The sequence below is a fragment of the Xiphophorus hellerii genome, chromosome 23, assembly GCF_003331165.1.
Source record: "Xiphophorus hellerii strain 12219 chromosome 23, Xiphophorus_hellerii-4.1, whole genome shotgun sequence".
NCBI lineage: Eukaryota > Metazoa > Chordata > Actinopteri > Cyprinodontiformes > Poeciliidae > Xiphophorus > Xiphophorus hellerii.
Window position 1 is genome coordinate 21,764,952 of NC_045694.1, and position 11,673 is coordinate 21,776,624.

At 38.0% G+C, this 11,673-nt stretch overlaps 1 protein-coding gene across 3 annotated transcripts in view; it reads right to left on the reverse strand.

The window, feature by feature from the left end:
• ankhd1 (ankyrin repeat and KH domain containing 1) overlaps nucleotides 1-11,208 on the reverse strand; it is a 33,339-nt gene extending 22,131 nt beyond the window's left edge. For all 3 annotated transcript variants that reach the window (XM_032554978.1, XM_032554977.1, XM_032554979.1), the window contains exons 1-2: nucleotides 10,752-11,208; nucleotides 7,925-8,078 (exon numbers count right to left, since the gene is read on the reverse strand). In XM_032554978.1, coding sequence (XP_032410869.1) covers nucleotides 7,925-8,078; nucleotides 10,752-11,030 — 433 coding nt within the window. In that variant the 5' untranslated portion in view covers nucleotides 11,031-11,208. The remainder of the gene's footprint in view (nucleotides 1-7,924; nucleotides 8,079-10,751) is intronic.
• Nucleotides 11,209-11,673: the final 465 nt, after the last annotated feature.

An 11,673-nucleotide genomic window follows, 5' to 3' on the forward strand; every position in this document is an offset into this window, starting at 1 on the left:
CTAGGTATTTGCAGTCAGACTGAATTGTGGTTTTTCTCCTGCTTTTGGGACACACGCAAAAAGTAAAAGTTCTGCGTTTTAAAGAAGATCCATTTTTTTCTGACTGGTAGAAATGGTCTGCTGTATGTTGTCTGGTCACCTCTTAGAGAAAATCTGACTTTAATCGTGTGAAATCAAACTGAGGTTTAATAGAAGCATCATAAAAGGCATATAATGGCAGAAAAAAAACACAAGCCTAGAGACTAAACCTTGGGGTCATAGGTTAGTGGTGCTCGTCATTACATAAGCCCATATTAACTGATACCTTGCATGAGCTGCGGTTAAGCCAAGCTGTATTATATGGAGATTTGAAAACACTACAGACTGCTGACTGGTAAAGGGGTCGGGGGTCATTAGTGTCACATGTGGGAATCTATTACAGTGGGACTCCGTCCAGTAAGCTGAATATCAAATTGACATGTCAAGAGTGTATATAATATATAGCTCATAAATATTACATATTTCAAACAGTCCTTTGCAACATTTAGAGTGTCCACAATAGCACTGCCAGTAATGATTAAATTAATAAATGATTATTCTGTGGATTAATTAGATACCAAAACTGGCAGAATTTTAACAAAGCCACTTAAGCCTTTTTAATACAATATTAAAAATACATAAAGATTAAGATAAATAATAATTATTTTTAATAAATAAGAAAAAAAAAATCTTGCATTAACATAGCATTCTTTAAGTGAATTTTAACCAGGTGAATACAAAAAAACAATGCCAATTGAGGAGTTATGGGTAGAACATATTTACAGAAAAGGGTGATTTTTTTTTTTAATCTTAAATGTATACGTGTTTTGTACACTGTTGACTTAATTACTGCTCTGAATATGTTGGGATTTTTTTAGTCATTAAATTATCTCTTTTTTTTAAAAATCTACTCGAGTTAATTAATCGATTACTAAATTAGTTGACAACCATTTCAAAAATCAGTTCCGATTAATTGTTTCAACTTTTTTTTTTCTCCCCAAATACCTTCCACCCTATTCTTCTCAGCATACGTGGTTCATAATGAGATGCATCTATTAGTGGCGTCTGATTGCTGTGGCTGAAGAGACTGTCAAAGTGTAAAATATGCGACACTACAGCCTCGTGCAAGTCACACAGCTGAAGGCAGATCCCAGAGGAGTCAGTGGGACACCAATCTGTGTGCTGCTGTCTTAATATCCATCCTTCGATCAGCTGCAGCTTAGCGAGCAATGAGCTCTGACCAGCAGTGGGTCTGAAAGCAAGCGGCTCCATTATATTCTATACCGGTGAATCGCTCTCCTTCCCAGACTGTGCCTGCCGTGAAGCAAAGCAGATCTGGTAGAGCTATCCAAGCCATTTCTATCATCAGAGCTATAAAGGTGCAGAGAAGAAGCTACAGCTTCAGCCAGGTTATTTTAAGCCACCTTTACATAAATGTGTTCATGGAAATATGCAAGTTGATCAAATAAATATGAAATTTCTATTGGCCATATAAAACCCATGAGTCAAAGTCGATTCAAACATGAAATTTGAGCCGGTAAACGTGTGGCTTAACTTATATATTCACTGCTATATTTAAAGGTAAACGTCATTTCTCTTGAATGCATTTTGGCTTCCTGTCTCATGTTCATGTCAGACTGCAGCACTTGCTTAAGACACTGTGGTCTAATTTAATTCAACATGGTGATAGAGACAGCTGATAGTTGTCAGGAGCACAACAAGGCACGGCAATGCTGTAGAGCCGCAGTGTGCACACAGGGAAGCAGGGTCGTGTTCCTCCAGCTTCACACACCCTGCAATAAACAGCTGATCGGCCCATGTCAAGAGAGAACTGGAGTAAAAATACAGGGTAAACCCACGTCAGCCTGAAGAATATCCTAGCCTAGCCTTGATACAAAAAAAAACTAAGAATCTTCCACAGACAGATCCTTTTCCAAATAATAAAATTTGAAGGCATAATAAGTAATAACCAATTTTCCAGCTAATGTAGCCTTTATGATATTAAAAGTTATGTCTAGTTCTTTATTAGTATGAACTGTGTATTGTATTATTAATACAATACTTCATTTCAATGACTGAAACAAAATCTGGAAAGAAATTTGGACTAGTGCACACTTCCTCTCCTTGTTCCCACGTGCACGTGCGGTCATATGCTAGTCTACTGGAAGTGTAATCAAAATGATCAGAATGAATGCAACTTTTTTTTGGCTCAACAAAACTTGCCTCAGGGAAATATAATATTTGCAGTAGATTTCCAAAGATCTGCTGCTGTGGCCACAGAGTTGGAACAGGCAGAACGACTCGACTCAAAGTCGTCGTTCTCAAAGCATCATGGTGCAAAATATGCAGAAAGTGAAGTATTCATAGGGCTTTAGACAATTAATTACTATGAATTCAGGCTGACACCTGTTTAATGCAGTATAAAAATATTTAGAAGGTGCCACTGGATCCACTTTTATGAAAATTAAAAACTTATTTAACATGTCAGAAGATGTTCTAATTGTATGCATTCAATATAATGATTATAAGGATGAACTGATCAATCCCCAACTTCCTTAATTTTACGAGAGCGACGATGAGTCGATACCCACATATGAAACAGATCTTATCCACCGATCTGATCTTCCTCCTCACAGGCCTGAAAAATCAGCCGCTGCCCCTTTTTGCTGTGAGAATGAGCTGACTGACTGGACGACTTGATTGTTTTTAGTTTAGTTAATTTAGTAGACAGAAATGCACTAAACCTTTTATGTGTATTTGAGAGCACTACCTCATGTGCAATCAAAACAAGTTTGTATTGTTTTGTGGGTACTGTTCAATGTTGTTCAATAAAATTAGATTAAAGATATTGACCTTATACCACCTGATAGTGTTGGTTATGAAAAAAAGAAAAAGAAAAATTGGTATCTGCTAAAATCTGGCTTTTTAAAGATTGGTAATGAGCTAGAAAACTGCAATCTGTTCATCCCTAAATAATCAGTATTGTAAGTTTCTTGACTTCAGGTGATAAGAAAACACAGCAGCAGGTTACCAGTGTAACTAAAGCTTATAACTACAATGCAGGGGTGACTAACACCAGTCAGACGTTTCCCTACTCCAACAAAGTTTATTTAAATGCTTGAATTACCTCCTCAGAGTGCCATTATGTTCAGCAGGGATTTGGTAATGAACCATCCTTTGATTCAGGTGTGCTGAACCTGGGAAAGATCTAAAACTAGCCATGAAGGACTTAGTCTGGACACCACTGGTGTAATGTTTCCACTGAATGCTTAAAGCAGCAGGTCGGCGAAAGCTAACGTGTAGCTCTGGCAACGCCGCTGGCTCGAGCCAGCTCGTCTCGTGTGCAATTCAAATTAAAGTCTGTGTAAATGCCTCCATTTATAGAAAATATTTCTAATAGTTTAGTCAACAACTGTTTGCGGTTTGGCACGTTTAGAATATGTGATACAAACTGTTCCTCTGATGGTTAGGTAAGAATTGGCATTATTTCTTAAAGAATTAGAAAAATCTCTATACTACAAAATTAAAGCTTTTTATTATGTTCCCAGGAAATATGTGAGCCTCGAGTCCAGCAAAAATAAACATATCCAAAGCTCATGCTGCATTGTTTTGTGAAAGCACAAAATATTTCTTCACATGACATATATTTTGCATAGCCTCGCTTGTAGTGTGTCATCTTTGAGTGGGAAACAGACAAAGTGGATGTCACTTAGGTCCAAAAAGCACCATTTGTTTAGAGAGACCGATAGCATCAGTAAGTATAATCTCTAAGTGCTAGAACCTACTTTGAATTACTTCAAGTAAAATTAAACAAACCCTTTAAAACAAACACCTCTAATCCAATTAGGTCCAACTTTCCTCTGATAAACAGTTTTACATAATAGTAAAATACCCGAACGAGTTGAGACATACGATAAATTGAATCCTCTAATAACAGCTCTAATTGAGTCGAGTACCCAAATGGAATGTGAACTTATGTCAAGAAAGCTCATGTTAACTTTGTTAGTATGTCAAAAAAAACAAACCTATAAAACTTCAGACTAAACTTTTGAAGAACTAATAGAGGACCAAAAACAATCGACATGGCATTTACAAAATTGCCTTGGCACATCTCTAGTGTTCACCTGACCCAACATAATAAAATGAATAGTAACAACACGAAAGTTTTGATATGGAAGAAAAGGCTGGTCATATTTTATGAGCATTTCGAATGGAGTCTCCTGAAATAATCCGAATGGAGGGAAAAAAATGGTAAAATACATCTGACATTTAACATGTAAGAACAGCCAATTAACCAACAACTTAAAAATAACGCATTCGGTACGTTAACTTTACAGAATATATTTTAGCGCGCGTTTTGGCTTAATCAATTTCAAGTGGAGGTGACATCATAGTTAGTAAGCTATTGTGAAGTGTGCTAAAGTTTGACGGTCAGTGCTGAAGCCAAAAACAAAACTTAACCCCATACAGAGAAAAAAGGGAGCACAAAAATATTTAAACAACTTCACAAAAACGAGACAGGTTTATTTGTCGTCATGGTCTCATAATATATCTCACATGAGATGGGTTATTACCTCATACAAGATAATTAGTTAAATTACCACAATTTGGGAGCATTTAAAAAATGTGTTTTTTTTATTTTTATTTAAATAGTAAAAATTTCTCCTGCTGCTTCAAAACTAATCATATTAGTTAGTTACAAGCTTATAAAACAAATACATGCTGAAAATAGTTATTGTTAAGTAAGCTGGCTCAATGGACAGAATATTATATACTTTTTTTTTTACTGGAGTTTCAAAACAGTAATATGTGTCTCTTTAGTTACTCAAGACCTGAAAGATTTTCAAACAGGCAGGTTTTTCTGTGTTCTCACAGATGGAAAAATCCAGTAGCCTTCTAAGTGGCAGTCTCCAGCAGCAGGTGAGAGAGGGGCAGTGCTGCATTATGCCATGCTCCATAAGGCCGGACACAAATCTTACTGAAAAGGAAGCCATAAAAAAAGATATTTTTGGTTTTAAACCATAGAAATAATAAAAAAAAGAACATTTTAGCAGCTCACTGGAAACATAACTAGTAAATATGACTTTGTCAAAGGCAAAGTAGTATTAAGTGAGCATTTACCTTCTCAGATGTAATCCTACATATTTCATGATGGTTCATTTTGTTTTCGCCACCATTCTGACACAATTTCCTTCAGATTGCATTCATTTAAGTAACTACAAAGAATCATAGATAATAGTCAAGGTCATCTTTTATTGCTACTGGTAACAGAAGCCTTCATTAATAATCCATGCCTGACTTGTCTTACAGCTTGTGTTTGTTGTAATTAAGTCTGCAGGGCACTGGTAATCATTTAGCAAAATATGTTTTAAGTCCCACATGGAACTTTTCCGAGAACTGTGGGAAAGTATTAAAAAAAATGTTTTATGAAGCAAAACGCACTGACTTTAAATTAGCTTATATTCACCAGCCTACACGAGATAACTGGTTCAGTAGAATTTTATATATATATATATATATATATATATATATATATATATATATATATATATAATAACCTCAAATTAAATACTATAAATCCAATAATTGCTAAATGTCTTGGCAGGAGACCAACAAAGAGCATGGCATGGGTCTAGGTTTTGTTTTTAGCCTCAGCATTGACCATTTGACCATCGACCTTTAGCACACTTCACACTTCACAATTGCTTACTAACGATGATGTCACCTCCACTTGCCACCACTGACAGGTGACAGATGGGACTGAATGACTTCAGACTACAACAACTTCCACAAACTGCACCTTAGTTTTATGTGAATAACTTAATATCTGAATAACCCAGATCCAAAAACCACACATTCTGGTGTATTGTTATTATTAAACCACTAAAAGGAAGAACATCATTTGTATTTTATTTCAGCTGTGTAGATGAAATAAAACTAGTAGCTATGGGTGTGTAATGGAGTTAAACATTTAGCATCCATAAGACACCCTTTATATGATTGCTGTTGTGTCCACTTCAAATTTAGGATATGAAAATATTTGCTCATTTCACAAAAGCACCTGGTTTTAGTTGTGCCATGTGTACTGACAGAACGTAAGAATGTGGAAAACTCACCATCAGAACTTATTTGGTGGTTAACAAGTACTTACCAACTATCTTATGTTAATGACCCACACAGATTACGAGATTAATAAAAACTGTCTTGGCAACCGGCTGAACAATATGGTTTTTGGCTATTTTATTTATGTTCTGTACCTACATTACACATTTATCCTTTTCCGATAATACAGAAAAAAAATAGATAGAAAATGCAAGTATCCTGTCACAAGTGGAAGTGATCAAAATGTATTGAAGTTTATTTATTAAAAAAAAAAACACAGGCAGATTATGTAAGGACTAGTCCAGGAGAAAGGAGACTAGGGTGAGATTAGCCATTAGCTGCTGAACGCAAACCCCACGCACGCGGTGGAGGCTCAAGCGCGTTCCAGCGCTAATCTGCATCGTAATGTTCACAAGCCCAAATGAGGCCAGGACACCCAGCCCTACTGGATTAATACATACAGACCTTCTTAAACAGAGATTACAAGTTCTAATGAAAAATAAAATTCACAAACCACGCCAATTAAACTTTTTATTATATTACACGCTCCCTCCATTTCATTTTGCTCCTGGCCTGTATTTGTGCCAGTCTGCTAATATAAAATATGATACAATATGCCTCCACAATAACTTGTTTGGATATCACACCACTGTTTTTTTTTTTTTTTTTTTTACTATAAATATAGTTAGCAGAGAGAAAGCTGGCTCAAATTCCTTGGTTGTCAAAATAGGTACGAAACGTCCTCCTGAATTAATACATTGTCAGTACAAAATGTACTGCAGCAGACAACTCCACTTCATACCTGTATATTTTGGGTACAATGCGACTGAAAACTACTATAGACACAACATGACATGAGGTGAAATGATCAGAACTCATGTAGAACCAGGGGACAATGTTTTACTAGCCTGGGACAACCTCAGACACAAATGGAAACGAGAATACTGGATTTTTGTGATGATACTGCACAAGGGTGGATGTGCATTTGGGTATTAATCAAAAGGTAATTACTTTTCAGGTTAGTATATGGTTGTTTTGAGCCTTTAACTCACTTACTGTAGGTTCAATAATATCAACATGCTTTAGAGCTGCATGATTAAATCATAACATTACCCAAATTATGAATGCTGCAAAAGCAATGTTGATTTACTTATCCCCTATTTTAAACACTATCCCTTTCTTCTCCATCAGAATAAAAACCCACCTATCTCCCTAAATTTTAGCATCTTGATCACCAAAGCCCAAATCTGGTGTGGAGATGAAAGACACCAAGTACATCCAATTGGCATTATTATTTATTGTGTTGGACTTGAACTACAATAGCCTGACAACTAATTCGTCCAAGCAGTTCTTTAAGTTTGTGACACTGCACACACTGATTTTTAAGAGTACAACCCAAAGCAGACAGGGCCGGTAGCAAAGTAGGAAAAGCATAGACAAGTGGGTTACTCCATTCCTATAACCTTCCATCTTAAAAATAAGTGTAAACTGTTGGTTGAAAAAAGAAGCAGTATGGTCTCGCTGTAGTCATTTGACAAATGCTTCGGTGACCTCAAGAAATGAAGTCATCTCAAGGAAAAAAAAAGTTAGAGAGAGTCTCTTTTGAACAATGTAAGGCCTCCACCTTTCTAGGGATTAAGAGAAAAAAGGTGTGGTCCTCCTTACTGAATGTTAGTGTATGTTAAAAGAATGACTTCAGACAAGTTGTATTAGAAATGGGTGTGACCATTAATGCAGTGTTTAACGGCACAGTCTCATGTGCTACGTCTGCGGGTGAAATTAATTCAGATGAAAGCCGTCGTACCTGCAGCTTCCAGTAAAGCTTCGAGTCGAGCTTGCGTCTCTGGATCTACAGTCCTCAAATCGACTCCGTCTGTGGCGCTGGACAAAAGCAGCTCTGAGGCTGTCTTCATAATGGGGTTATCCAGGTCCTCCTGGTCCAAAATGAATGACTCCACCTGGGAGAGACAGGAAAAGGTTGGTGATTAATTCAAATTTGCTCGACTGCTTTGATTTCCAAGTTAGCCTTTAATGTCACCCTAAATCTGATTCGCAAGCCATCGCTTAAAAGGCAACCATCACTATATCTGGATTGGGGACTGAAAAGTAGAACAAATCGGCAAGGGAAATAATTTAAATCAAAGTATCACATTACTGTAACTACTGTTTACATTGCATCGTATAAAAGAGGTCCCACACCCTCCACATAAGTCCACTATCTATAAAAAGACCAGGCATGTGGCTCTTGTTTATTTACAGTTTCTCCGAACAGTGGGAAAGCAAAAGAAGGCGCACAGGGACAACGGCGTCAAAGTGCGGCGAGTGTTATTATGGTGAGGAATTATAACCTCCGCACACAGTCAGATTCAGCTGAGAGTCAGCTGCCCAAATTCACCACTAGAGTCTCATACCTGAGCTTCGGCACACTTTGTTGTCAAGTTTTGCATTGCAGATGATCTATTCATGCAGAGAAGTCTAAGGAGTACGTGCATTAAGGAAACTTTTAAGAAAAAATATGTATTTACAGATAGGCTTAGGGAGGAAAAAATATCTCTGCATAATAGTAAATTTTTTTTTTTTCTCTTCAAAGTTCCCCCCCGCCCCCCCGTCTTGTCCACTTCTTTACTCTTCATAAATATTTTAACATTTGTGACCTATGCAGAAAAAAGTACTGGTAATGGAGAACATATCAGGACAACTTGTATAAACTTACCATCAGCTTAACAGCTAAATATTAAAAATTGTAACAAACCTCAGAATAAAAAGGATTCCTATCAAGCTAAATTATAAGATGATTAGCCCAAGCAGGGGAAAAAAATCATAAGAACTTAAAATAACTGCTATCTTATGCAAGTATTAATTTAAAAAAATAAACATTAACATTTTACTTTTTGTCTACTCAGTAATTACATCAATGATAGACTGAAACATTCTTGTTTAATAAAACATCTTAAACAAAATATTTTTTTCCTTGGATGGATCACAAATAATCAATATCACAGAGGAGTTAAAAAAAACAATGTTGTTTCCAAAAAGTTTAATAAAACTAAAGCAGGCTTTCAGTCTCTAGAGCTAATATGGGAAGAGAGTCAACATTCAGTATTTAGGAGGAATTTAGTTATATTATAAAGCGCAACAGAGAATGGGAAATGTAGTTTTGAAAGGCCTTCATGATAAACAATGGATATCAGTCTTCCCTATTAAATGAACTACAGCTCCCAGTGTGTCGGTATCCAGAGAGTTGGAAAGGCCTAGAATGGCATCTGCTTAATCCCGGGGCTAGGATTTTAGCTACTGCCCAGAGTAGCAAGCTCTCCACTGGACTACAATACAACAACAAATGTCCTATTTCTGCTCTAAACATAGCAAAGATGCTATACATTAGCAACCTGATTCAACTGTCTGAATCAGGTGCAAGTGGCAAAATTGTCATCGTCTTCTCCCACTATTAGAAAGCAGATGTTCAGACAAAAACAGCTAGCTCATATTGACAGTGCTGTCAGCTGATATCCTTACTTGATTGCCATGACTTTAGGTTTTCAGACAGATAATCCTCGGGTCAAATGTTAGAAAAGTACAACGGAGGCACCTCGACGGGAACAATGTCCAAGGGTCAGTCGTGTCAAATCTCTCCACATCCCATAACAACCTGCCACTAGGCTTTCTGACAGTAAACTTGAAGGTACGGTGCAAGTGACAAAATAAATAACTTTGCCAGTTTGTGCAAATGAAGTGTTTACCGTCAACCAATCTAAACATCAGCAAGTCTGCTTTTGTCAAAAACACGGTCAACCCCATTTAATGCTCACAAAAAAACATGCAGAGCAGTTCTAAAATATTGCATTTCATTTGTAGAAATGCTACAACTTTACAAATTCTACCAAAAGTTGGGGTGCTACCTATTTGCTTACAATTACAGATCAAACATGTACATGTGGTGTGATAATAAACACAACCACAGATGCAATCACACCTGTCTGTTTGCATGAGACGTGGAAAGTCACATCACAACATGTATCCAAGCTGTTCTCGTGTGGAGACAAATCAAGCTGACACTTGTGGTGGTCCGACGAGTAGATGAGATTTACCAAAAAAAAAAAAAAAAAGCTTATTTATCAGAACCAAATGTGGACCACCAGAGTTGTTGGGCATAAACGTGATTACCTAAACGTGTTGGAAAAGTTCGCAGAGGTAAGATCCCGGTTAATTTACATGATTTGGAAAAGTGACGTAATTGCACCACAACTACGAAATGGCTGGCATTTAGCTGGCCCTGCACGTCCGAGGCTTTCTGGACAACCAGCATATGCTGTGGCTGGAAAGCTGCTGAGAGACAGCAAACTTGTGATGGGTGTTGCGAGACGACAGCACCGAACGAGGCCGTAGTCGCTTCCACCCGAACTAGGCCGTGGCCACAGCCTGCGCTGCATAAATAAAACATTTCAGCCTGTTGGCATGAATAACTGCCCCCGTCTTACCAAACACCGTCGACATCGAGCTGTTCATAAACTTCTGGACTGAGGGGAGATACTATTTCTCCACTGTGTTTGTTAACTATACGCAATTTAAGCGGCCTGGGAGGGGGTGGTTGCCAACGGTTAAGCTTAAGCTAACTAGCTTAGCGTTGCTACCTCGGAAACCTCGTCTTCGTCGCTGCCGGATCCCGGACCCGAGGAGAGGACGGCCGCGGCCGCTAGTTTGAAATCCAGTCTTTCTGCGGCAGGTCCACCGGGCTCGCCGTACAAACGCACTTTCTTCCCACCAACACCAATCCCAATGCCTCCAAGTCCGACTCCTCCTGGTGTCGCTCCTACCCCCATCCCTGCCACTGGGGAGCGAGGAGTCACCGAGTCAATCTCGTCCTCGAAGCCGTCCGTCAGCATTGCCGTCCCGGCTACTGCATCCTGCATACTTCTGTTCACAATACGCGCGTTAACGGGCTATTAGTTAACTTAAACGTCCGTCGAGGCGCTTTCTTGGAAGATATTTGCTTGATTTTACTTCAGGGAATCCAGAAACTCTCCCGAAGCGAGGGTTGAGGAGGTTCTCTTTCCCCCAGCCATTAACTTTCTAACAACCTAACCCGATACGCACTGTTTCTCAGAAACACCGCCTCCGTGGAGAATCCTTTTCACCTTATTGGCTGAGCAAGATGGACCTCTGTTTCATATTGGGCCACATTTCTGCTTGTCAAACATGAGACCGCAACGTCATGTTAGGTTTACCAATATCACGAGGCTGTGTAGAACGAACATGACATGGTAGGCCAACTTAACTAGTTACTAGTTTTATTAGTTTACCTAAACTCACTGGGGAATTTTAAATTCATGGAAGAACAATTTGTAATTATACTAGTAGCTTCTGCCTTTCTTTATTGACTTGCTAGTGTGAATTTACATGACAAACAAGTAATGCTGTGTTACTTAAGTGTATTGTTATTAATATGCCTATATCACATTTTTTCTGTTTCTTTATATTTTTCAGAACTCCTGACAGTTTTGCAAACATGTTGCTGCAGGTATGTGCAATATTTGCACAGACACAAAAAGGCAC